Source organism: Spermophilus citellus (assembly GCF_964194105.1).
Source record: "Spermophilus citellus genome assembly, chromosome: 7".
Classification (NCBI taxonomy): Eukaryota; Metazoa; Chordata; class Mammalia; order Rodentia; family Sciuridae; genus Spermophilus; species Spermophilus citellus.
Window position 1 is genome coordinate 152049856 of NC_138188.1, and position 24133 is coordinate 152073988.

Genomic DNA, 24133 nt, shown 5'->3' on the forward strand with positions numbered 1-24133 from the left:
AAACCTTGTTGCCCTCTGATCCTCTGGATGACAGGATAACATACCTCATTTAAAATGAAGAATCAATTCTTGTAAGCCTAATTACTTCTGGGTGATCTAAAACATAAGACAAATGATTCCAAGACAGCCTTTAAACACATATCTTGCTTCTCTTGATGTCTTACTTATTTGACTATGTAAGATAAATTACTTCTTCTCAATAGAACCAATATTAGGCCTTTCTGATAAAAGAAAATAATCTTAGGAAAAATCCATCTAAATCACTATTTTTGTATTTTTATTACTGTTATTTGAAGATTTTTTACACTTATCTGGTCCTTGTGATTTACATATTACTGATATTTTTAATTAAGTTTTATATTACCCAGGTTTGAGTTCCTGAAGACTTGCTGATATTTTGTAGAATGAAGGTAGGGTTTGACATCAAGATCTTTCTTTGAGTTATTGCTATTTTAATGTTCTAGAGTTACTAAGTGATTTTTCTTTCTTTCTTTCTTTCTTTCTTTCTTTCTTTCTTTCTTTCTCTCTCTCTCTCTTTCTTTCTCTCTCTCTCTCTCTCTCTCTCTCTCTTTCTTTCTTTCTTTGAAGTAGTTGAACACAATATCTTTATTTTATTTATTTTTATGTGGTGCTGAGGATAGAAACCCAGGGCCTCGCACGTGCTAGATGAGCACTCTACCACTGAGCCACAACCCAGCCCCACTATGTGATCTTTTTAGGACAGAAATTCATTCTCCAATTGACCTCATAATTAAATGTATCCAATTAATTGTAATGTGTAACTATTTTATTATTTTATTATAAAGAAAAGCATGCAATAAATATTTGATAAACAACTATAATGTTTTATTGTAATTTTGTGCTGTAATTGGTTTTATTACAAAATAAATATAATATTAGAATAATTTAAATTGAATATATAAACATTGATTTACAATATATTGGGGCTATTCAGAAGCAACTCATAAAGCAATCTTTCTTCATAAACATTGTGTACCAGTTCCCAGCCCCAACCCCCAACCACTTTTAATGGTGTTAGTAGTATATACACATGGAGAGTGAAGAATTAAGAAAATAATGCATATGATTCAAGTAAAACAAGATGCCTTCACCATGGCTATTTGTTTATTACAGAATAAAAAGAGGTGTTTATTTAAGCCTGACTAGTTGCCTGAATCATTGCTTTGATTCTTTATTTTGCTTTGCATGTTTAGGCTTGTGCATTGACTAACAAGTAAATCAAGGCATAGAAACCATTCCCTTTGACCTAACCCTAAATTCACCAGTCATGCTGTGTATCCTCTTGAAGAGATTTGTGCTGGTCTTCCGACATGGCTCATCCAGAGATACTTCTCTTTGCTTGAAGGTGGCAATCAAAGCTATGATACTACTACTTTTCATTTATGAATTATCTTCTTCTGAATGTTTATTTCTAAGTAGGTTTACCTGTAGACATTAGAAACTTTGAATTCCATCTTCTTACATGTCTTAAGATAAATCATAGCCCCCCTTATCCTTAAAAGTGTTTAATTTAGTGTGAGTTTCCTAAAAGAATAATAATAATTAAAAAAAAACCTTTTGTATTGAATAGGCATTTCCATAGTTTGGTAAATTCAACCCAAATTACTATTTGATAAATACAATTTTTCCAGAATGATTGCTTAAAAATAACATTACTTAGCTTTTACTGTAGGTATAAGAAATAACTTTGAGAAAACAATGCTATATTTAAAAATATGTGTATGTTTTATTGCTGTGAAGTATCAATGACAATTTTAGACTTCTTATCAGAAAATATATGATAGTCAAAAAAGTAGTCCATCATTGCATATAGATGATTGAACATATACTTGATTTTTGACCACACAAATTGGAGTGGGGATTGAGTCCAATAATAGCAAATAAACTTAATATACAGGAGATGAAAATGTCTACATATATAATTTGCATGACTGCCTCCGGTGAAAAATTAAAATCTTCATCTCAATTTCAGTCTAGTCCTACAGCAAGTTCTCCTGCCTGGAATACTTACAGGTTGTGTCAGAACTTTGTAAAGCACATCAATCATAATCCATAGCTGCTGCTAAAAGCAAATATTAGACATAACTGGTGGAGGTCTTACTATGCACTCTCACATTCCTTCGCTTATCTGTTGGTCGCGCGCCGAAAGCTGGGGCTGGATATCTGTTCCATTTTTTTGTTCTGTTACAGCAGCAGAATCCACAGAGCAGACCCCCGCCAATGAAGAGGACAGCAGAACTCGCCCAGCCTAGGAAAAGGGCAGCTCCCAGCTCTCTTTTCTGACCTGTGTTGATGGTTGGGTCATAGAAATCCCTGATGATGATATGGGCTGTCCAGCACACTGGAATCAAAACGAAGATGCCCGTCAGGATAAAGAGGACTCCTGAAGTTCCCAGAAGGTAAGCTTTGACCCTCTCGTTAGAAGTGGTGCATTGGATCTGCTTCATGCCACAGATGCCAATAAGTAGAGCAATCAAAGAGAGAGCAACAGCCACACACATGAGTGCCCGAGCTGCTTCCAAGACAGGTGGGAGAGCCAACAAGGAATTATAGAACTTGCACTGCAGCCTGACCTTGACTTGTCGGATGCAGTTCATCCAGAGCCCTTCCCAGAGCCTCTCAAAGACAATGATGTTGCTGCCAATGAAAGCTGACACTCTCCACTGAGGCAGAAGCGTTGTGGCAAGAGTCCCGACCATGCCGAGGAACCCGAGAACCAGCCCAGCAATTTGCAGTGGATAAAATGCCATTGTCTTTATTCTGAAACTGGTCCAATCAAGAACAGCAGAAAAAGATGCCCAAGATGCAGAACGTGGAGAGCTCTTTGAGTCTAGAGCAGTCTCTGATGATATTCTTTAGGGTTGCTGCCCATTTCATTTGGCTCCAAATCAGCAGCTACAGCTGAACTTGATCTAACTAGAAGGACCTGCTGTAAATGCCTGCTGTACACACATACTCATTTCTGTATGAATTATTCACTCCTCATATATAATTGTGTCTCATCCAATCAGAAGGTATCCAGAGGTGTGTCAAGAAATACTGTATTCAACTTTAGTATTTCTCATATTATTATTGTCTTAGCAATGCTTTCATTAAATGTCAATGGTTCCAGTGTGAATTGCTAATTACAGAGCCGAAAATCTCCTGTCTAAAAACCACTCTGATAGGAAAGTATAAGTACAAATGTTAAGCCAGACTGAAGATAATGCTAAAACCTTACCAGTTCTTCTGGGAGCAATTGAAAAACACTTTAGACTTCAGATTGTCTATTGCTTTTTCTAGTTTAAGCCACCTTTCCTTAATATGGTTAGTCAACTCTGGATTTAATAAAGGCTTCTAGACAGGGAGAAGTACTTAGGTAAGAGTTTCAAGTCTTCTACTGAAACCATTCATACTTAGATGGAGTCTTAAGCAAGAAATTTAAATTGCACAATTTGTGTTCTTCAGATCCAGAAAGGAAAAAAAAAAAGAAACAAAACACCTCATAATTGGTTTGAATTGACTATCAATTATTCTATTAATGTTAAGTAACACCTCTCCCTATGTAGAAACATGGTTAGAGTATAAATTTTCATTAGCTGTTTCTTTAATGACAACTTGAAATACATCACATTTGTATATTTTATTTTGGGGAACAATGCAAAAATAGAATTTTAGATGGACTATGATACTTAAAATTCAGATCATAGAGACTTTTTAGAGTTGGAATGTGTCTTCAAGGTTGCAAATCTCAAGCTGCTTATTTGCCAGATGCAGAACATTAGGTATGGAGGGTGCTCAGCTGAAGTTAGCTGTGTGCTGCCCAACCCAGGGACAAACCCTCCAGCCCACTGTACTTGTCCCCATCTGTTTAGTCTGATTCAGAACCAGGAGGGAGAGATGCCTTTTCCAAACTTTTTCACACAAAGAGAACTAAATACAAAATTTAACACTGCCCCTTTTATGGTTTTTCAAATACTTCTCAAAGGGGGAAAAACTCAATTGAGATTATTTCAAAATTCAAGAGTGAAGTTGGCATCCTTGACTACCCCTTACCTACCACCACCCAGAGATTGGGGGCTTTGTCTGGAAAGCTTGGGCTTATCTCTTCTACATCCCACAGGAATCTGCCCTAAGAATAGAAACTACTCAAAAACAAGCACATGGAATATTCTTTACCTGGATGACATTGTAGATTACAAATGTCCTCCATTTCCTTCAGTCGCAGGTCAAAGAGTGAATGAGTGGTCCAGTACTACCTATATTTAGAAAGCCCACTTATTAAGAATTATGGGGGGGGGGGCTGGGGATGTGGCTCAAGCGGTAGCGCGCTCGCCTGGCATGCGTGCGGCCCGGGTTCGATCCTCAGCACCACATACCAACAAAGATGTTGTGTCCGCCGAGAACTAAAAAATAAATATTAAAAATTCTCTCTCTCACTCTCAATCCTCTCTCACTCTCTCTTTAAAAAAAAAAAAAAAGAATCATGGGGACCATTGCATATTCAACATGGATGGTTTGGGAACACCCTCTCTGAGGAAAGCAATCACCCAGAAAATAGAAGACTTTTCTGCAGAAAGCTCCCTACAGCAGCTCAGGATGCCTGAGGGTTCCTTGGCCCTGAGTTCTGGACTTCTGAGTCACAGCCTTCACTGTTCCCGCCCTACCAGAGTTTCCCAACCTTACTCTGACTTAGGGTTTCCTGCTGCTCTTCCCCGATCTAGTTCCTCTTCCTAGTTCCATCTCATTTTTAGTCCCATCTTTACTCTATCCTGGAAGTTTCCAGTTTGCTCTTCTTTTTCAATTGTTTGATTTTCCACCAGTAAGGATATCTGGTAACACAAGTCAGGGCGTATGTCTACTTAGACTATGGAGGTATATCCTGAATATAAGAACCATCGGAGGAACATAATAACTCAAGAGTGTTAGCTTTTGCCCCTCACAACCAGTCAATTGTCAGAGCCATCTTGACTTTTTCTCTTTTACACTTAGAGGGAGAATTTGCTTTCCTCTCCAGCCTCTCTGTGACTCTCATCCCCTTCTACCGCTTCTGCTGCCCTGAATCCACCAGTCTTTCCCTCCCTTGTTGTACATATGCCCTCTCCCTATTTCTGAATTGTTCTTCAGAAAATAAAAACATTATCTGGACATAGGGGGTGAATGTCTATAATCCCAGTGAGAGGTTGAGGCAGGAGGATAGCAAGTTTGAGGGCAGCCTCTCAAAATAAAAGAAATAAAAAGGGTAAAGGAGCTGGGAATGTAAAGCTGTTGCCTGGCATGTGTAAGGCCCTGGGTTTGATACCAAGCACTTCATAAAAGAAGGAAAAAAGTGGGATGGGGTACAGAGGGTGTAGCTCATTGGTAAAGCAACCCTGGGTTCAATCTTCAGCCTCACAACAAACAAATGAATGAATAAATATTTCTTTTAAAAATAAAATAAATCTACTGAATTGCAATCCATTTTGAAATCCCATGTCTGCACTCGCTGCTATGTACCCTGTGTATCTTTTGGTCTACTCACACCACTTTTCATTGCTTCACATGTTGAACTCTGCCACCATGAACACTTTACTAGAAATGCTACAGACTTCCTGGACATTTTAACTCAAGCCTCTAAATAATGCTTCCATATTTTTTTCTTATAGGAACTTTCTGTAAAAGTGATCACCAGTGCCTGTCTTTTTATGGGGCAGTAAAGAACATGTGCTTTGGGAGAGATTCAGTCTTCACTTGATGTTTTAATCATTCATCTTGAGTATGTTTTTGAACCTTGTGAAATTGTAAGGTTAATAATAATAATAATAATAACCTAATAAGACTGAAGATCTAATTTATGGATTGTGTGTAAAGTACCTGTCCTAAGCAAACACTCAGAAAAGGTTTGCATTGCAGCACCATAATTCAGTTCTTCAATATTTGTCTTATTTGCTTTATTATATTAGCGTGTCCATTATTTCTCTACCTACTCATTATCAGACTTTTTTTTTCAATAAATGTCCTTAACCATGTTTGTTTCCTCCAGGGTTCCACATATATTTCAGTATTCTTCTTACTCACACACTGTCTATACAGAGTCTGATGCGTGGCCCCTGTGTCCACTACTTCTTGCAAGGCTACAACTTAGGAAACTCTTACCTTTAGCCCAGGCCTCTCTCTATTCATTATTCTCTGTTCATTTTATTTTTTATTTCTCAGTGTCTCTTCAATCAAAAAGGAGCCTGGGGTAGACACTGTGATGTTGCACTAAGTTTCCCTGTCCAGCTGCATCAGCCTCCTTCAGATGTTGCCTGAAAACAAATATCTGTTCAAATCATTCTCCATTCATGGAGTCAATCCCCATCTGGTGACTGATGGATATTGGGTTATAAAGATCCATCCTGATAGCCCAACTATAGGTTAAGTCTAAGAGGTGATTCCAGATCCAGCAGGGCCTTCATTGGGTCTACACCATGACTAGACTTCTCTCCATGATCAGTCATCTTCCTTCCCTTCTTTCCCCCTCAGGTGTTGATCCCATTAAAAACATAATGCACTGGTCTCTACCTTACAACCAGCTTCCCAGGGAACCATATCACTGATGGACACATTATTCTAGTTCATTAGATACATTTCCTCTTCTGGCATTGCTGTGCCATAATTCAGTTCTTCAATAGTTCCATCTGAATCATTTCAACAATGACTTAGCTAATCTTCTGGCCTCCAGTTTATGCCTTTCTGATCCATATCCCACCAAGAAATCAAAAAGACCTTGCTGAGCCCAAATGTAAACATTACTAATTTACATAGAAATTTTCAGTAATTCTCCACTGTCTCCAAGACAAAATCAGAATAGCTTAAGATTCTCTCTCTCTCTTTCTCTATCTCTCTCTCTCTTTCTCTCTCTCTCTCTCTCTCTTTCTCTCTCAATGAATGTGGCCCCTGGCCAACTTTAAACAACTTTAAATCTTAGCTCATGACCATGACTATATTTCATGTTCTCAAAAACTTTACATTTTAATGAATGTGGTAAATATTAAACAAATTATCACCATAATGCATGTCATTAAAAATTTAAAGATAAGCATAGAAATATAAGGAATAGAGCATTAACAGAAATGATCTCCACTTTGATTATAGGATGGGGAGCATTCCAGGCAAGACAGACTGTCTGGGTGAAGGCACTGAGTGCAGTGCAAACAGAAAACCTTGAGCAACCGGAGAGTGAGAACAGAGAAGAGGCTGCAAAGGTAGGCCATGTGAACCATCAATAACCTCCTAAGGTCTGTGCAAAGACAGTTAAAGATTTCAAGCATGGAACTGACACTATGAAACCTCAAGTCCACATTGAGACAACAATCACCAAAGCACCAAAACAGTATGGAAAGGAACCAAAGTAAATATGAAGAAACTGTCTAGAAGGTTATGGTAATAGTCCAGGTGAGAGACCATGAAAGCTGGGTTAGGGGACTAACCATGTGGAGGATCAGATGCATCATGTATCAAGTGGTAAATGTGACGGTGGACTAGAGGTAGAGAAAGGCATCAGAGATGACTGTCATATCATTGAAATCAGCATCACGTATACACTGGGTGTTTACTGAGGATAAGGATGAGTGACCTTTTAGAAAAAAAGATCAAGAGTTAGTTCAGTTTTAAAATGTGAGTCCGAGTTGTCTGTCAATCTTTCTAATTAAAATATATATGGAATTGGATGTTTTGGATCTCAGGGGGACAATCTGGACTGTGTGGATATGTGGGAGTCCATCCTGTCCACATATGACCTATTATTAGACCATGATCAGTAAGAGGAATCTGACAATAAAGACAGCTGACTTACTCTGCCACCTGTCCTCCTGGTACTTGTACTTAGGTCTTTGGCAATCTAATTTAGGTTGAAGACTTTTTGACTTCTCTGTAAAAATGTGTCAGTTTTTCTTGCAGCATCAGCTTTAAGTGAATAGAAGTGCAAGAATCACATCATTATGGGGAAATGGGGACACTTGACGCATCACATCTCACCAGACTTCTCTCCCATTTGCAGAGTTCTTCCACACCTGAAAATGTTGAGACATTCTTCTAATTTGCTGTATATCAACTTTGAAGGAGATGAGAGGTCTCCCCCAGTGGCCAGTTCAGGTTTTAACAAGTATAAATGAGTCAAAAGACTTTAACTGGATGGAAGCTGAGTTAGAAGAGCTACAATATGGAAGCAGAAATGGATTCACATTATGTAGAAGATGAAACATTCACACATGAGTAACACGCACGCACACACTTGAATACGCATTTCTACTCTATGATTATTTATCCCATCACTGATTTTCAAACTTGCTCTTTCCTCTACAGAAAGCATTTTCTTAATTCCCCTGAGCCCCCTGGACACATGCATCTCGTTCATTTAACAGTCATTCATTTTTCTCTGGATTTTGATCCAAATCTAGTCATGGGAAAAACTTTTTCTGAATTCTCGGATCATTTCTTCAATGCCATTTCCATTCCTGTTATTGTTTTTACCTTTAGTACTATGCATTTTCATCTATACCCTTTTTTCACAAGTTCTAGATAAATACCATTTCTATCTGTATTTATTTAGTAGTCTCCCATATGGGTAACAGATGCTGTGAGAACTGAGACTATGTCCAATGTGTTTATCATTAGCTTCTCAATAATATTGATTCCCTGATCCATAGTAGTTGCCCAGGAAATATTTCTTGAATGAACAATAAATTACTTCATCAATACAATGTTTCTTTCAGTTAATCCATCTCCTAATTTAAGGTTCAGCATTTAATTACACCCTCTAAAATTATACATTGACAGTTTGAATGCTTTTTATAAAAACGGGATTTATATATAGAATATTAGTCTCATTTATTTAAACACACACACACACACACACACACACACACACACACACACACCACTTTTCTATTCCATAAATGCATTTGGGGATAATCTAAAAATCATGTAAATTAAATTTAATGTCACCAGCTAGTCAATCAAATTTTTTAATATATTTATTTTTTAGTTGTAGTTATTTTTTAAAAATTTATATGTGGTGCTGAGAATCGAATTGTTAACTCACATTTCAACTATTTTAAGCCTACTTACATACCAGTATTGCAAACAGACTTCCCTGTGAAGTCAGTCAGGTAAATTCCAGATTCCACCCCAAGTAGAGGGAAAATATATTAATCAAACATGTTCTATAGAGGTGTGAATTTATCTTACTGCTTCCCTTTTCCTTCTCTCTTTTCTTTCTTTTCATTTCATAAGGATGCAGAAAGACTTGTAAAACAAAAAGGTTGTCTTATAATTCATGAAAAACAAATGATGATTTCAGGTACAGAGAAAACAAGGGTAGGAAACAGAGGGGTAAAATGGTATAAGATTTGTCTATGAAATATGTACCATATTTGCTAAATACTGGCCATGAATCGCTTCTAAGTTTATTTAGCAGCAATGCAGAGTACTCATGCAAAATAAAAACAAATAAACTATTTTTTTTAGTTGCATTACTCTTCTTACATCTAATGCCAGAAAGAAACCCTTTTCCTTTTGGAATACAATGAACAACATTCTTGTAGTAAATATACTGGCCACATTTCCAAGGTATTTCTTATTTTACAGGAACCAAAATAAGGTGGTCCAAGTGTTCAGGTCTTGAACTTTTTTGATCCATAATTCTCAGCCTTGACTTCATATTAGAATCATTTGTGAGATCTGTGAAATATTACTCATGCCTGGTCCACATTTCAGATCCATTAGACCAGAATTCTGGGGGTTGGGTTCAATCATCAGTTTTTATACTTTGGTTGTTTTATCATAGTCAAGTAAGTACTTTTAAAATGTCTTCTGTGATAGTAGCAACAAGCAGGCAGGGATCAGAAACATGGCTTTGAGTTTTTATTCCTGGGGTTATTTCAGTTTTTAATTAAATTATATGAGAATACTTATTAACCAAATAATATCCCATATCAAGCCAATTAACTCAAAATAGCTCAAGATGGGACTAGGCATCAACATTAGTTTTGTTTTTTTAAAATGGTTCTAGTATGGAATTGAGAGCCACTGGCTGATTTGAATGAATGGATCTTATAACCCAAAGGCAATTTTATATTAATATTTCTCCTGCTAGTGTTTTTGAGTCTTGATAGTAAATTTGAGGTTATATTCCTTGACAAGAACCCAGAGTGTAAATATTTTATATTGCTTGTTAAACTTAGTCCTGTATGAATAGGTGGTGAAAAGCTTTGAAATAAAAATGATAAATTCATTGCTCTTATCTCTCTACAATTAGGCAAAGCTATTTTTGAAAAGCAGAAGGGCATGATTTTTATCAAATATAATTGAAAACACCTCAGCTGGGGTATTAGCACAGTGCTTCTCGACTATGAAATATGTTCAAATGCTTTTGAAAACAAGGTATTTAAAAACACATTTATGGTCTGATATTATTTCAGCTAAGTTTAGACATAAAAATACTGTGTAAACTTTTATGTTTATTGTTTTTACAAAAACTATAAATCCAATATAATTAACAAACCACATACAAACAAAACTTCACATTTGATAAACTCCAAACTCTCAACTTTGATTTGGTAAGGGATCTTGGATTTTTAATATTACATCTGGATGTGAGATTTGCTAGAGGAAAGATGTACTTTCATACTTGTTCTCCGCTTGCCCGTTTTTATTCATTAAGTTTCAAGTGTGGCACGCCATTATTTAAAGTACTCATTTGTCACTGTCACTTCTTTTCCTTTCAACAATGAGATTGTTTTTAATCTGATCAATATTCTGCTGAGCCCAAACATCTAAGAGCATTCTCTAAGTAAAATGCTAGCAAGTTAAGTAACAGTGTCCTTTGTTGCGTGTTCACTTCTATACTCACTTCTAATGAGCCGGACAAAAGTGAGATCTGCCCCTTATGCTTTATCCAAATATAAGAAAAGCTCCTGGGGTTCTTTCTTTCATTTTGTATTCCTTGGTTCTGTTTCTGTATCTTGTGAGGTCTTGATATCCCATCCATTGTCTTTGAGATCATGAACTCCACATTGTGCAGGGTGCCGTGATCACATTTGGTCTTTCTTTTACATAATTTAAAGGATGAAAAACCAATTTTCATGTATATGAATGCTTATATCCCACCATAAAAATTGTATCTGCATAAATAACAGATAATTGAACCAGTAACTATATTACACAGAACAAATGTTCTTATTTTGAAATTTGGACAATCCACCTCAAAGGAGTCAGAGGCACATCAAGCACATTAAATGTGCAACATATTCACCTTAGGTCATCTCTTAGGTCTGTGTGACCATCACATGGTGGCTAATCTAGGACATGAGCTCATATGGCAGTAAACAACTATAGTTGTAATCCAGATATTCAGAAATAAATAAATGCCCTCATTGATTAGATGTGTCTCTAAATATTTTAGTAACTCTCAAGTTCCAATGGATGTCAGCTTAAAGGATAACAAAGTGTCTCCCTGTTTTCTCCTCTGTATAAGTGAATTAAATATTATAATTAATATAAATTATTTAACTTGGTACATATACTAATAAATTTTCTTCATATTAATTCAAAATATGTCTATTTGATAATTACTTTTAACACATTACTTCAGGTAATCTAAACAGTAAATTTTATATAATATATCAAATAGACCTATATTTTTAGAATAGTTTAAGATTTACAGTAAAATTAAGAGGACAGTACAAAAAGTTTTCATATAATCCACAACCAGTTTTCCCTATCATTAATATTATATGCTGAAGTGGAACATTTGTCACAATTAAGAAACCATTACTGGTACATTATTAATGCATATTCATAATTTCTCCATATTTCCTTGGATGTTTTCTTCTGTTGCAAGATCTTCTGGAGGATATCACACTACCCGGAATAAACTTCTGTCTTGACCTTGACAGTAGAAAAATATTGCTCAGGTATTGAGAGGATGCCCCTTTAAAAATTGGTCTCATGTTTTTCTCATGACTCGCCTGGGGCTTGAGGATCACAGAAGTTTCAGGGAGGAAGATCACAAAAGCAACATGCTGTTTTGATAATACCATATGGGATAAATATTACCAATGTGATCTGTGACAGCTGATGCTGGCCTTGTTTGTCTGGTTGGAGTGGAGTTTCTCAGATCTCCTCACTGTAAAGTTATTCTCTCCCACTTTCCATAGTGCACCATTTTAAAAGAACTTACACATGGCACACACTCAAAGAGTAGAGTATTTGCATTAATTATTCAGAATTCTTATGCAAAGGAGATTGGTCTTCTCCATTTATTAATTTATGCAAACATTATATCAGAATAAAAGCAGGATGTTTATTTTATTATTTGAGTCTTAATCTAAAATTTCTTTCTTTTTGTTACTCAAATTGTCTTAGCAATTATGAAATGTTGCAACTAACCTGTTAAATGGAAGTTTTTGCTTTATTTTAACATCATCAGTGATGGTGAACAAACAGAGAAATGAGTGTTTTCAAATACTGCTGATAGAAAGCAATTACAAGATATATCCAAAATGGGCTTTGGCCAGTGGAATTTCTTTCTGTTTTCTTCTGTGTCATGTCGTTACAACACATCATTACTTACTAGAGTCACCAAATAGTCCATATTTTTCTTGTATATTTCCTGTCTCAGTCCTAAAATCAGCCATATCTCTATAGAGCCCTGACTTCTTCAAATGGAGAATGATACTAGAAACCTAACTGGGTTCTAGATGTACTTGTTACTACAGTACATTTTTTCCTTTTAACCCTCTGAGCTAATATAGCAAAGATATATGTATTTCCCCACTAACCTATGTGTGTATACATGCAAATACACACACACACACACACACACACACACAGAGCCCTTAAACCCTTGCAATTATTTATTAACAATGAAAGCTCAGCAAAAATAGGTGTCTTTTATTTTGTTATTTACTGTCTTATCAGCAATAGGCAAAAGCTAGCATGTAATTTAGCTAGACTAGTGAGTGAAAAAAATGAATGGTCTAATTATTTCAGTCAATTATACACTATGGGCAAATATCTGCTTCAAAAAATATTTTTCCTTGAGATCATTTCTAGAATTGAGTGTCAGCCTATTGTACTGCTTTGTATTACTTTAAGGATTAAAAGTACAAAACATAAAGTGCCTTATATAACTATATAACACTTAAAATAAGAATAGAAGAAAATTGTCTATTTAACCAATCTCCTTCAGTTTGTTTCTCTTGTTAAAACTCCTTAAATTTCCTACTTTAAGACTTCAGATTATTTTCTTTTTATTTTTAATTAGCAGGGAAAATAATGAATAATAAAATAATATAAATAATACAAATACTTCACACATTTTGGGTATATCTTATAATTGCTTTCTATCAGCAGTGTTTGAAAACACTCATTTCTGTTTGTTCACCATCACTGATGATGTTAAAATAAAGCAAAAACTTCCATTTAACAGGTTAGTTGCAACATTTCATGATTGCTAGCATGTGGTTTTATATGATTACTGATGAGGCTAAAATATTTTTTATTTCTCTTTGATATTTTTTTTCTTTGATTATTTTTGCTTTGGCTGTCAATGCTTTAAAATTATTTATAATACATATTTATAAGTTGAAACAATAATGTGGCAACTTAATTCATGTTGTAAATAGTCTTGTTTGCTGTCTACCTTTTAATTTTGCTTATTCTTTGTTTTGATGTACATGCTTCATACAGTACTGATGTAGTACTCGTGTAGTTAATATTTTCCTTTATGCTTTTTACTGAATGTCTCAGTATATCTTCCATAACTATTGTAGTTCTAAATAAGGCTTTTATTTTTACATAGGAACTTCAATGCATTGAACATTAAGTATGATGTAAGAAGAAGAATTCACCCTTTTTTCACATTTTTAATTTTATCTATGCCTTTTATTGAGCTATATCTTGTACTAAGCCATTGCTTTCACATCTTTTAAAAACAAAACCCTTCTCATAATTCTAATAAGCAGAATGATAATTCACCAAAAATGTCCAGATTCTAAACTCTGAGACCTGTGACTACGTTATGTTTTGTGGCAAGGGAGAATGGCATTTTAAAGTGGACTTGATGGTTGAAGATGACTTTAACAGAGAGAGATTAGCCAGGATCACCTGGATGTGTCCAAGGGAATACAGCAGGCTTTGTAAAGTAGGAGGCAGAAAAGGCAGAACAAGAGAGAAGATGGTATGTGAAGGACAGCCCAAATTGCTGACTTTGAAGATGAGGCAAAGGATGCAGGTAGCATCCAGTAATATGAAGCACAAAGAACCAGATCTTCCCAGAGCCTTCTCAAAGACTACAGACCCAAGAACACATTGATTTTAGTCTAGTAGAAAAACATTTGAAGTCTCTGATCTGCAGAACTGTACAATAATAAATTTGTGATATGTAAACCACTAAATTTGTGGCCAATTGATTCATTAGCCATTGGAAACTAATATACACACTGTTATCAATTTGCCCTGTACTTAGAGCAGCTACTACCTTGGATTTATACACATACACACACACACACACAAACACACATACATATATGTATGCATATATGTGTGTATATATAAATATAAAATATACATATATACATAATATATAATTATTTAGTCATCAATGGACCTTTATTTTATTAATTTATATGTGCTGCTGAGAATTGAACCCAGTGCCTCACAAATGCTAGGTAAGTGCTCTACCACTGAGTCACAACCCCAGCCCCAACTACCTTGGATTTCTACACTTCATCTACATATACACTTTGCTGATCTCATCCAGCCTGTGTCCTTAAAACTACCTCCAATTGTTTATCTCCAATCATGGACCCTTCTTTGGACTCTAGACTCATCTTTCTAACAACTTACTGAATATTTTTTCATATTAGGGTTCACTGGACTTTTTGGGGGGAGGGAGCACCAGGGATTGAACTCAGGAACACTTGGCCATGAGCCACATCCCCAGAACTACTCAGAATACACAGTTATTAATAATACCCAGCCTGCATGATAAATTTTCCAGTTGTAATGTAGAAAGAGGTTCCAAAGGATTAGGCTCCACAGGTGTAGATTGGGCTATGCTGTCTTTAAATTTAGATTCTCGCCCAATGCTAAAATTAAATATTCAAGGACATGACTTTAATGGGCTGCTGGACCAAGTGCTGACCTCAGCATCATATCTCGTCAAGAATGGCCAAAACATTGGCCATTACAACAAGCCACTCAAACGCTTCGAGGCCTAGGAGTGGCAACAAATCCCCATAGAAGTGCTATGGTATTAGATTGGAGGGATCCTGAAGGATGTGAAGGAACTATACAGCCCTATGTATTGGATCATCTTCCCGTAAATTTATGGGGACGAGATGTCCTAGATCAATTAGGATTGACATTAACAAATAACATCAATCCTAACGCGCCCACTACTAGGGCTAAACAAGGCTTTAGGAAAGAAAAAAGATTAAAAGAACAAGAACAAGGTATGACAGCACCTATTCAAATAGATCAAGAAATAGATAGACATGGATTGGGTTTTCAGAAAGGGCCACTGAGACAATCAAAATTACTTGGAAATCAGAAAGACCAGTGTGGGTTCCTCAGTGGCCTCTGACTAAAGAAAAGATACAAGTAGCCCATGATCTGGTCAGACAACAATTAGCGGAAGGACATATACAACCTTCTGTATCCCCCCATAATACTCCCATTTTTGTCATTAAAAAGAAATCTGGTAAATGGAGATTATTACAAGATTTAAGAGCCATTAATAATGAGATGGTTATTATGGGACCTGCTCAATCAGGGATTCCCCAATTGTCTGCTTTACCAAAAACCTGGTATGTTTTAGCTATAGATATTAAAGATTGTTTCTTTTCAATTCCAATTCATCCCGAGGATCGTCCACATTTTGCATTTACTATCCCTGCACTGAATCATGAAGGTCCTTATCAGAGATATGAATGGAAAGTACTCCCTCAAGGGATGGCTAACAGCCCAACTATGTGTCAAATTTATGTTAATAAAGCAATCCAGCCACTTAGAAATCAAGATCCTGAACTACAAATATTTCACTATATGGATGATGTGTTATTGGCACATAAAGATAAAAACACATTGCTAGAATGTTATGCCACACTTACAAACGTATTGAAAAATTATAATCTAGAGATAGCAATAGATAAAGTACAATTAAATCTTCCAATTAATTATTTAGGAGTTCTATTATCCTCAACCATGGTCCGTCCACCAAAAATTCAAATACGAGTAGATCAACTCAAATCACTTAATGACTTTCAAAAGTTATTGGGAGACATAAATTGGATAAGGCCTTATCTAGGCATACCAACAGAAGAGTTGGGACCTTTATTTGATATTCTAAAAGGTCCATCAGATCCAAATTCATCCCGCATGTTAACGCCTGAAGCAAAAAAAGCATTAAAAATCATTGAAACATATATGGAAAATATGCATTTGGATAGAATTGATATCAGTTTGCCTTTATTATTTATTGTACTACCAACAAAAAATATTCCTACAGGAGTATTTTGGCAAGAAGGTCCATTGTTGTGGATACATTTATCTTATTCTCCTAACACTATTCTTACTAGATATCCTGAGGATGTAGGACAATTAATACTCAAAGGAATAAAAGCAGCAAAGGGAGTGTTTGGGATTTCTCCCAATAAAATTATTACTCCATATACTATGGATCAAATTGATGAGTTAGGTAATGAGTTAAATACTTGGGCAATAATCATGTGTAAAACTAGTGTTTCATTTGATAATCACTTACCATCTAATCCTTTGTTGTCTTTTTGGTCTAAGCATCCTGTAGTTTTTCCAAAAATGACAAGAAAAACCCCTATCATAAATGCTCCAAATATATTCACTGATGGGTCAAACAATGGTACAGCAGCAGTAGTTACTCCTGATCAAACTTTTACATTTTTAGTACCCAAACATTCAGCTCAAAAGGTAGAGCTTAATGCAGTATTACAAGCTTTTATGATGTTTAAAGATTCTGTATTTAATTTATTTTCTTATAGTCAGTATGTAGTTAATGCTATAGTATCCCTTGAAGATGCTGGTAGGATTTCACCTTCTTCTACTGTTTTCTCTTTGTTTTCTGCTATACAAAGTCTAATCTGGGACCGAAAAGATCCATTCTTTATAGGACATATCAGGGCACATACAGGATTGCCTGGAGCCCTTAGTATGGGCAATGAACTAGCAGATAAATCTACACATGACATACATATTTTCTCCACAATAGAAGAAGCTATAAATTTTCATAAAAGGTTCAATGTCAATGCTAATACTTTACAAAAGCGTTTTAAAATAACTAAAGAACAAGCCAGACATATGATAAAACAATGTCAAAATTGTGTGACATTTTTACCACAAGTTAATCTTGGAGTCAATCCTAGAGGACTGATACCTAACCATATTTGGCAGATGGATGTCACACACTTGCCAGAATTTGGAAAATTAAAATATTTACATGTTACAGTTGATACTTCTTCCGGATTTTTGATGGGCTCCCTTCATGCTGGAGAAAAAACTAAAGATGTTATAGCTCATTGCTTACAAAATTTTGCCACTGTGGGCGTTCCAAAACAGTTAAAAACGGACAATGGTCCTGGTTATACTTCCACCTCTTTTAAACAATTTTGCTCATCATTTGGCATTACTCACATAACAGGAATTCCATACAATCCACAAGGACAAGGCATAGTTGAAAGAGCTCATCAAACTATTAAAATGTACTTATTAAAACAAAAGGAGGGAATTGGAAAGGGGTATATATCCCCCAAAGATAAACTTAAAATAACCCTTTTTACTCTAAACTTTTTAAATTTGGATTCATCGGGACTTAGTGCTGCGGAAAGACATTTGTATCCAAAAAAATGTACATAAGCCTAAGGTACTTTGGAAAGATATTCTAACAGGACAATGGAAAGGTCCGGATCCAGTGATAGTCTGGAGTCGGAGCTCTGTCTGTGTTTTTCCACAGGAGGAACAGCAGCCGATTTGGATTCCAGAGAGATTAACCAAAACAATTTCTACAGAAAAAGAAGATGATTTGACTCAAATCCATAACAGCTGATATCCAGAACTCCAGCTTGGCTATTCTTGCATCTGCGACAGTGATCAACCAGGATGCTTTTTTCAATATCTATTTTATTATTGCTTTCCCCACATCATAAAGTTCCATTTTAATTTTGAGCTCATACAGACATAAATTAATGTTTTTCTGATCAGTTTTATTTTTTGACTATGGAGTTTTTAAACATTGCAATGGAGATTTCACCTAGGTAATCTACAAGGCCTTTACTATTGTCTTATATGTTGTATGTTACGTGTGCACATTTCCGTTTTGTGTCGTATGTCTGTATGTGCGTATGTCCATATATCATATATGAGGAGCGCTCATAAAAATATGTATCCCAAATTTTTTTTTATTATTCACGTGATTTTAATGGTTTAATTTCATTTGGGTAAACAGCTGTTGAAGACTATTTTAATATGTATACAAATAAGCAGGTTAACAGATCTGTTTGTTTACTTTCACCTTTCCTTTTCATTATATTTAATAATTCTGTTCAGGATAATGTAAATTGTTCTAAAAATTGTTTTCTTAATACCTGTTGAAATGTTACATTTTTTTTCTTCTCTTTTCTTAACATCATTGTCAATCCCTATTTTCATCCCAGTGCTGGTGAAGACAAAGATGAAACCAAACTACAACTTCTTTAATAATTATCACAACAAACTGTATAAACTGATGCATCAATGAATAATAACTCAACAAGTAATGCTCAATCACTGAGTCGATTTATTTTGGGAGGAAATGGACATATTGATAGATTCCTCCACTTTGAACTGCTTACAAAACTTGCCTGGACTATGTATCACTTGTATGCATTGTGCTCTATCTGTTGATGCAGCGAATTATGGTAGTGCTGGCGTATCTTTGCTGTAGTGTCACCAGTGATGCAATTTTTCCTAAAGAGCCGTCTATTGACTTGATGTCTTGGCATTTCTGTATCCTCCTCCCTTCTACTAGTGATGGTCTAATGTGGGGGCCAACTGAGGTGAGGCAAAGAACCTCACCCCCCCACCGGCACCAAGGTCAAATTTGGGGGCCAACAGAGGTGAGGCAAAGAACCTCACCCCCCCACTGGTGCATAGGCCTATCCACAGGTATGGCTATATACTGGACAGGTAGTCAGTGACGGGTATGATTCAGTTGCAGTGGTATCAACCTAAGACAGGAGGCTGACGCCTAGAGGTCAGTTTTCCGATGACGGGTAAGAACCATATGTTGAATTGGACATACCTAACAGGCACGGTCCCTAGCCACATTGCCTGTTGCTTAATTAAACAGAAGGGGGCAGATGCTAGGAGCCACAACCAAATAATATGAAATAATATGATGCATGGCACTTTTGGTTGTAAGGTGACGCCAGCTAGCCATTGAGATGATATGATTATGTTAAGATTTACATTCATATGGAAATTGGACTCCTGCTGTTCACCTTGGCCTGCTGGGACTCGTGTTATGGGACTCCTGGAGAGTTCCCATTGGTTGGGGAAGGATAGTAGGAGGGAATTCCGGGGGAGGTGCGGGGCCCCCCGGTTCCGGTAGACGCGCACGCGCGTGGGTGGACCGTTTTTGGCTTGCCAGGGCATACGGAGTATTGGCGGCTTTTTCAAAAATAAAGTTTTGTTCCTGCTTGAGTGGCTCGTGATTCTGTGCCTCTTATTTTATTTCAGATAATATCTTCCGGGTCCATCCATGTTGCTGGAAATGACAGGATGTCATGCTTTAGATAGCTGGATAATATTTCATTGTATCTGTGTGCACCAAATTTTCTTTATCCATTTACCCATTGGTGAGCATTTAGCCTTATTATACATACTGGCTTATGTCAATAGTGCTGCAATAGACATGGGATGCAGATATGTATTTGAAATGCTGATTCCATTTCCTTTGAATACATAACCCAGGAGTGGGGTTGCTGAGTCATATGGTAGTACTACTTTTAGCTTTTTGAGGAACTTATGTACTCGAGTTGACTGCATAAGTTTATATTCTCACCACCAAGTGTACCAGAGTGTGGTTTTCATTTCAGAAGAATCAGTAGAAAATTACAAAATATATTATATAAAAGGAAGCCGTTAGTGAAACTGGGAAACTTACTTGCAGATGAATGTATAAAGAAAAGACAAGGAAGTAAGACTGTTCATTCATTTATTCAACATATGTATTTCAATGTATTTTCTGTTTACCTACTATGTGATCACTCTACCATGCACTGGTCATAGAAGATTATGTAAGAATAATAAAACATCTACTCATGAAGACTCGGCAATTTGTAATGAAAACAATTATCCATGACTTCAAAATTAAGCAAAATAAGGACTTGCATGCCTTTTCAATATCATACTGGAGAATTACCAAAATGACTCAAGAAAGGATTATTTCATTCTTCAGGAAATTACACCTCTGTTTTACATGGTATTTGTTATTAGTTAAGGTTTAAACTTTGGGAAATTACATGTTAACTTATAGGCTTTTGTCTTGTAGAAATGCAAATAATTTGTAAATGGTAAGAAGATGACTTATGGTTTTATTGTTGTTAGGACTCTATAGGGGTTACCAAACTTTATTTCTCCTTTATTTTCTTTTAATAACTCTTACAGCCAGCTTCCCTGACCTGTTGTCTCTTTCATTAGTTAAATACATATTTGAAACATGCTCATTCTGTACTGACATAAGAATCATATTTTTAATTTTTGACATTTTTATTTTCATACACTTATCAAAGTAAGAATCATAGTAAAGGAATGAGGCTGAGATAAATTTTAGAGCGATTTAGGAGGTAAGCATAAGATTTTAAGCTTTTTAAGACAGAAAACTAAGGCCAATTATAAGTTTCCTAAGCAGGTTATTTATTTGACAAGAAAGATATTAAGATGAATCACAAAACCTGATAAATGTTTTTATGTTTTTGCTCAATTAACTCAATGGTTACTTAATTTCAATTAGAGATGGTGTGCTATTAAGCTCAGGACATCAATTCAGTGCTTTAATTGATATTCAGCAGTTTCTGTTGGTATTTAAGAGCCATATTCCTAAATTCTCTCTCAAAAAAAAATCTTAAATAGTTTAAAGGAAAAAATCACTACATTTAGTATGTAGGCAGTTCTTAAGAAAATAATGGGAAATTTTTGAGAATAACTATTTAGCAGAAGCATGACTTGAGGGAGAGAGGAAGCTATAATGTTGCCATTCCCAGGAGACCTAGAATTGCAATTAGAATGGCTGATGCACAGAGAAATAAGCCTGGTCTCAGGTTAGAGATACGAGAATGAAGTTAAGATTCTCAAGGAACAATGACTTAAGGAGTTAGTTTACACTAGAAAACAGTTCCATGTATAAGTCAGACAAAAGAGGAAATATGTTTGTATCAGCCTAGAATTTCAAGGGTAATCTGAGAAATCATGTCTGAGTAGAGATTTGGACCGAGATTAACAACAACTGCATAAAAATCATCCATAAAATTGTAGGCTTGAAATTTTTACCTAAAATACATCTTGGTTGGAAAATGCTCAAAAAAATGAAGCTCTTCTTTGGAAAGCTCAGTGAATTCCCATAGACATATTGCCAGTGACTAGGACTCAACCCAAAACTCTAAAACATACAGGAAGTATCACAATAAGCAATAACTACAGAAAGATAAGCAGCAGAATCAGACCTCAAAAAACTTGATGTTGAAATTATTGTAACAGAAAATAAAATTGAAATCTATGTAATGAAATGAAAGCTAGACTCAAATAGTCAAGGTTTATTAAAAGTAATTAGACATTTGACATAAGCAAAGCAAATAAAAATTAAACCAAATTAAAATTTTAAAAAATGAAAAATAGATTTTCTGAGAGATAAAAGGAATTAAGTTCTTTAGAGGTCATACTTGAAGAATTGTTCACATGTAACAAAGAAAAACGGGATAAAATAGTTAAAGTGCTAAGGAGGACTGATATTGTTCCACCCAAGTCTAATTGGGGTTATATTTAACTGGTAATGGGACGGAATAAAGAAAGCTGTCCTAAATTCTAAGAATTAGGAAGCTCATTTAATTTCAAGCAGATACAAAGATATCTTTCGCAAGAGGTGATAAACTGCAGGACAGGAAAGAAAATGTTTATCTAGGAAAAACGTTTATAAAGGAAAAACAGAGAAAGCTTAGTTAGAAAGGAACAACCATTAGGATGTCAGTTACAGGAAAAGGAAAGCCAGGAGACAGAATAGTACTAACACTGGGTGAGTACTTTTCTTCTAAGGGAGATGCAGGAGTGCAAGATCAGGAAGGGCAGATAGAAAGGGCTTCTTCTCTAGAAGAGAAATACTTCTTGCCTTGTTAACTCCTACCTCTTCAAATCACAAATACACACAAGTATAAATTTATTGGCCGTTATTCATTCAGCAGGGTGCTATTTGTTCTTATTTCAAAAGTCAATGAATCATAGCCCCATCCTTCAGGGTAAGGTAGGTGAAGCAATGCTCTCCCACTCCAAGGAGGTCTGCATCCTAATTCCCAGAAGCTGTGAAAATGTTAACTTGGGCAGTGAAAGACACTTTGCAGGTGTGACTAGATTAAGGATATTGAGATGGGACAATTATTCTGGATTATTTGAATGGGTCTGATGTAATCCCAGGGATTCATATAAGCGGTAGACAAGAAGGTCTGAGTTAGAAGGAGGATGTGACACTGGCAACAGAGGTTGCACTGATAGGACTTGAAGATGGAGGAAGGAACTACATGTGAAGACACACAGATATCCTGGAAAAGGTAAGAAAACAGATGCCGCAGTCCGGCTGCAGCAAAATAACCCGGGGGGTGACAAGCAACTTGTGTACATTGATACAGTCCGGGAAACAGATGTTTTCCTAATTGCAGTTTCCAGAAATGCAGCCCTGCAGAAACACCGCACCTTGCTGTGGCCCTACAGTGTTCACTTTGGACTATTCAGAAGTATAGTTGAATTCTTTGTGTTTGTTAAAGACATGAATTTTGTTGTAACATGTTATAGCATCAATAAGAAATAAATTCATAGTTATTAACCTTCTCTTATAAGAAAAGTCTAGTAGGCCCATTATGAGTGATAGAAAGTCAGCATTACTATAATATAAATGTACGCACAGGGGATGGCATAGAGAATTCTACCAGATAGTGAAGAGACAGAGATTTTATTTTAGAGAAATGAAACTGGAACCAAATTTGGAAACTTGTGTGCTTGCCACTCAAATAAGCCCACAGGTAGCCTCCCCAGTGTGCCTTCCTCGCCTCCCGAAGGCTGAGGTTTAAAGAAGTTGCTCCTAATGAAGGCTTTGAGACCATACTGGGATCATCAGACTTAGGGTCACTTATTATCTCTTACAATGCAGATATCCTACAGCCCTGTAGGCTCTTACTTAGGAAAGAAGAAGACTTTACAGTAAACAGTGTTTGCTAAGTTAATCAATAAATTCTAGGAGAAGAGGCAGAGCTATCAACAGCACAAGTTTGTGGGCCCACCATTGTGGCAAAGTTTTCTTAGGACTCAGGATGCAATTCAAAGGGAACCAAGACTAAGAAGCTAGATCTCCATTCTTGCTGGATACTGTTAGCTTGGACCAGCTCTGAACACATGATCCCCATGATGGAAAGACCTTGATGTTACTCTCATAGTTTAGTGATGTAGCTTTGCTTGACATTCATGGTCCTGGACCTATATTTTGAAGCCACCTTTATTTTTTAAATTTTTAATTTAATTGTTTTTTAGTTGTTGATAGAACTTAATTTATTTATATGTGGTGCTGAAAATCAAACCCAGTGCCTCACACATGCTAGGCAAGTGCTGTACCACTGAGCTATAACCCCAGCCTGGAAACCACTTTTTTGATCTCATTTGCTTTACTTTTCTTCATGCAGCGTCACAAAAATTAAACTCACCCCAGTTCTTTTCTGGCTGCATGTTTTTGTCTAAGCTCTTCTATCATTCAGCTTTACCTGAACATTGCTAATTCTTGCCCATCTGACTGAATCTCCATTTGTTTATCCTCCAAATTTTATCTCAATTTCCTACTGAT

General features: G+C 36.0%; 1 protein-coding gene across 1 annotated transcript; it reads right to left on the reverse strand.

The window, feature by feature from the left end:
• Positions 1-2096: 2096 nt before the first annotated feature.
• Positions 2097-2771, reverse strand: CLDN17 (claudin 17; the record flags this gene model as incomplete). Its single annotated transcript, XM_081301816.1, has 1 exon — positions 2097-2771. The coding sequence occupies one exon, from the start codon at positions 2769-2771 to the stop codon at positions 2097-2099; it is 675 nt and encodes a 224-aa protein (XP_081157942.1).
• Between the last annotated feature and the right edge of the window lie 21362 nt (positions 2772-24133).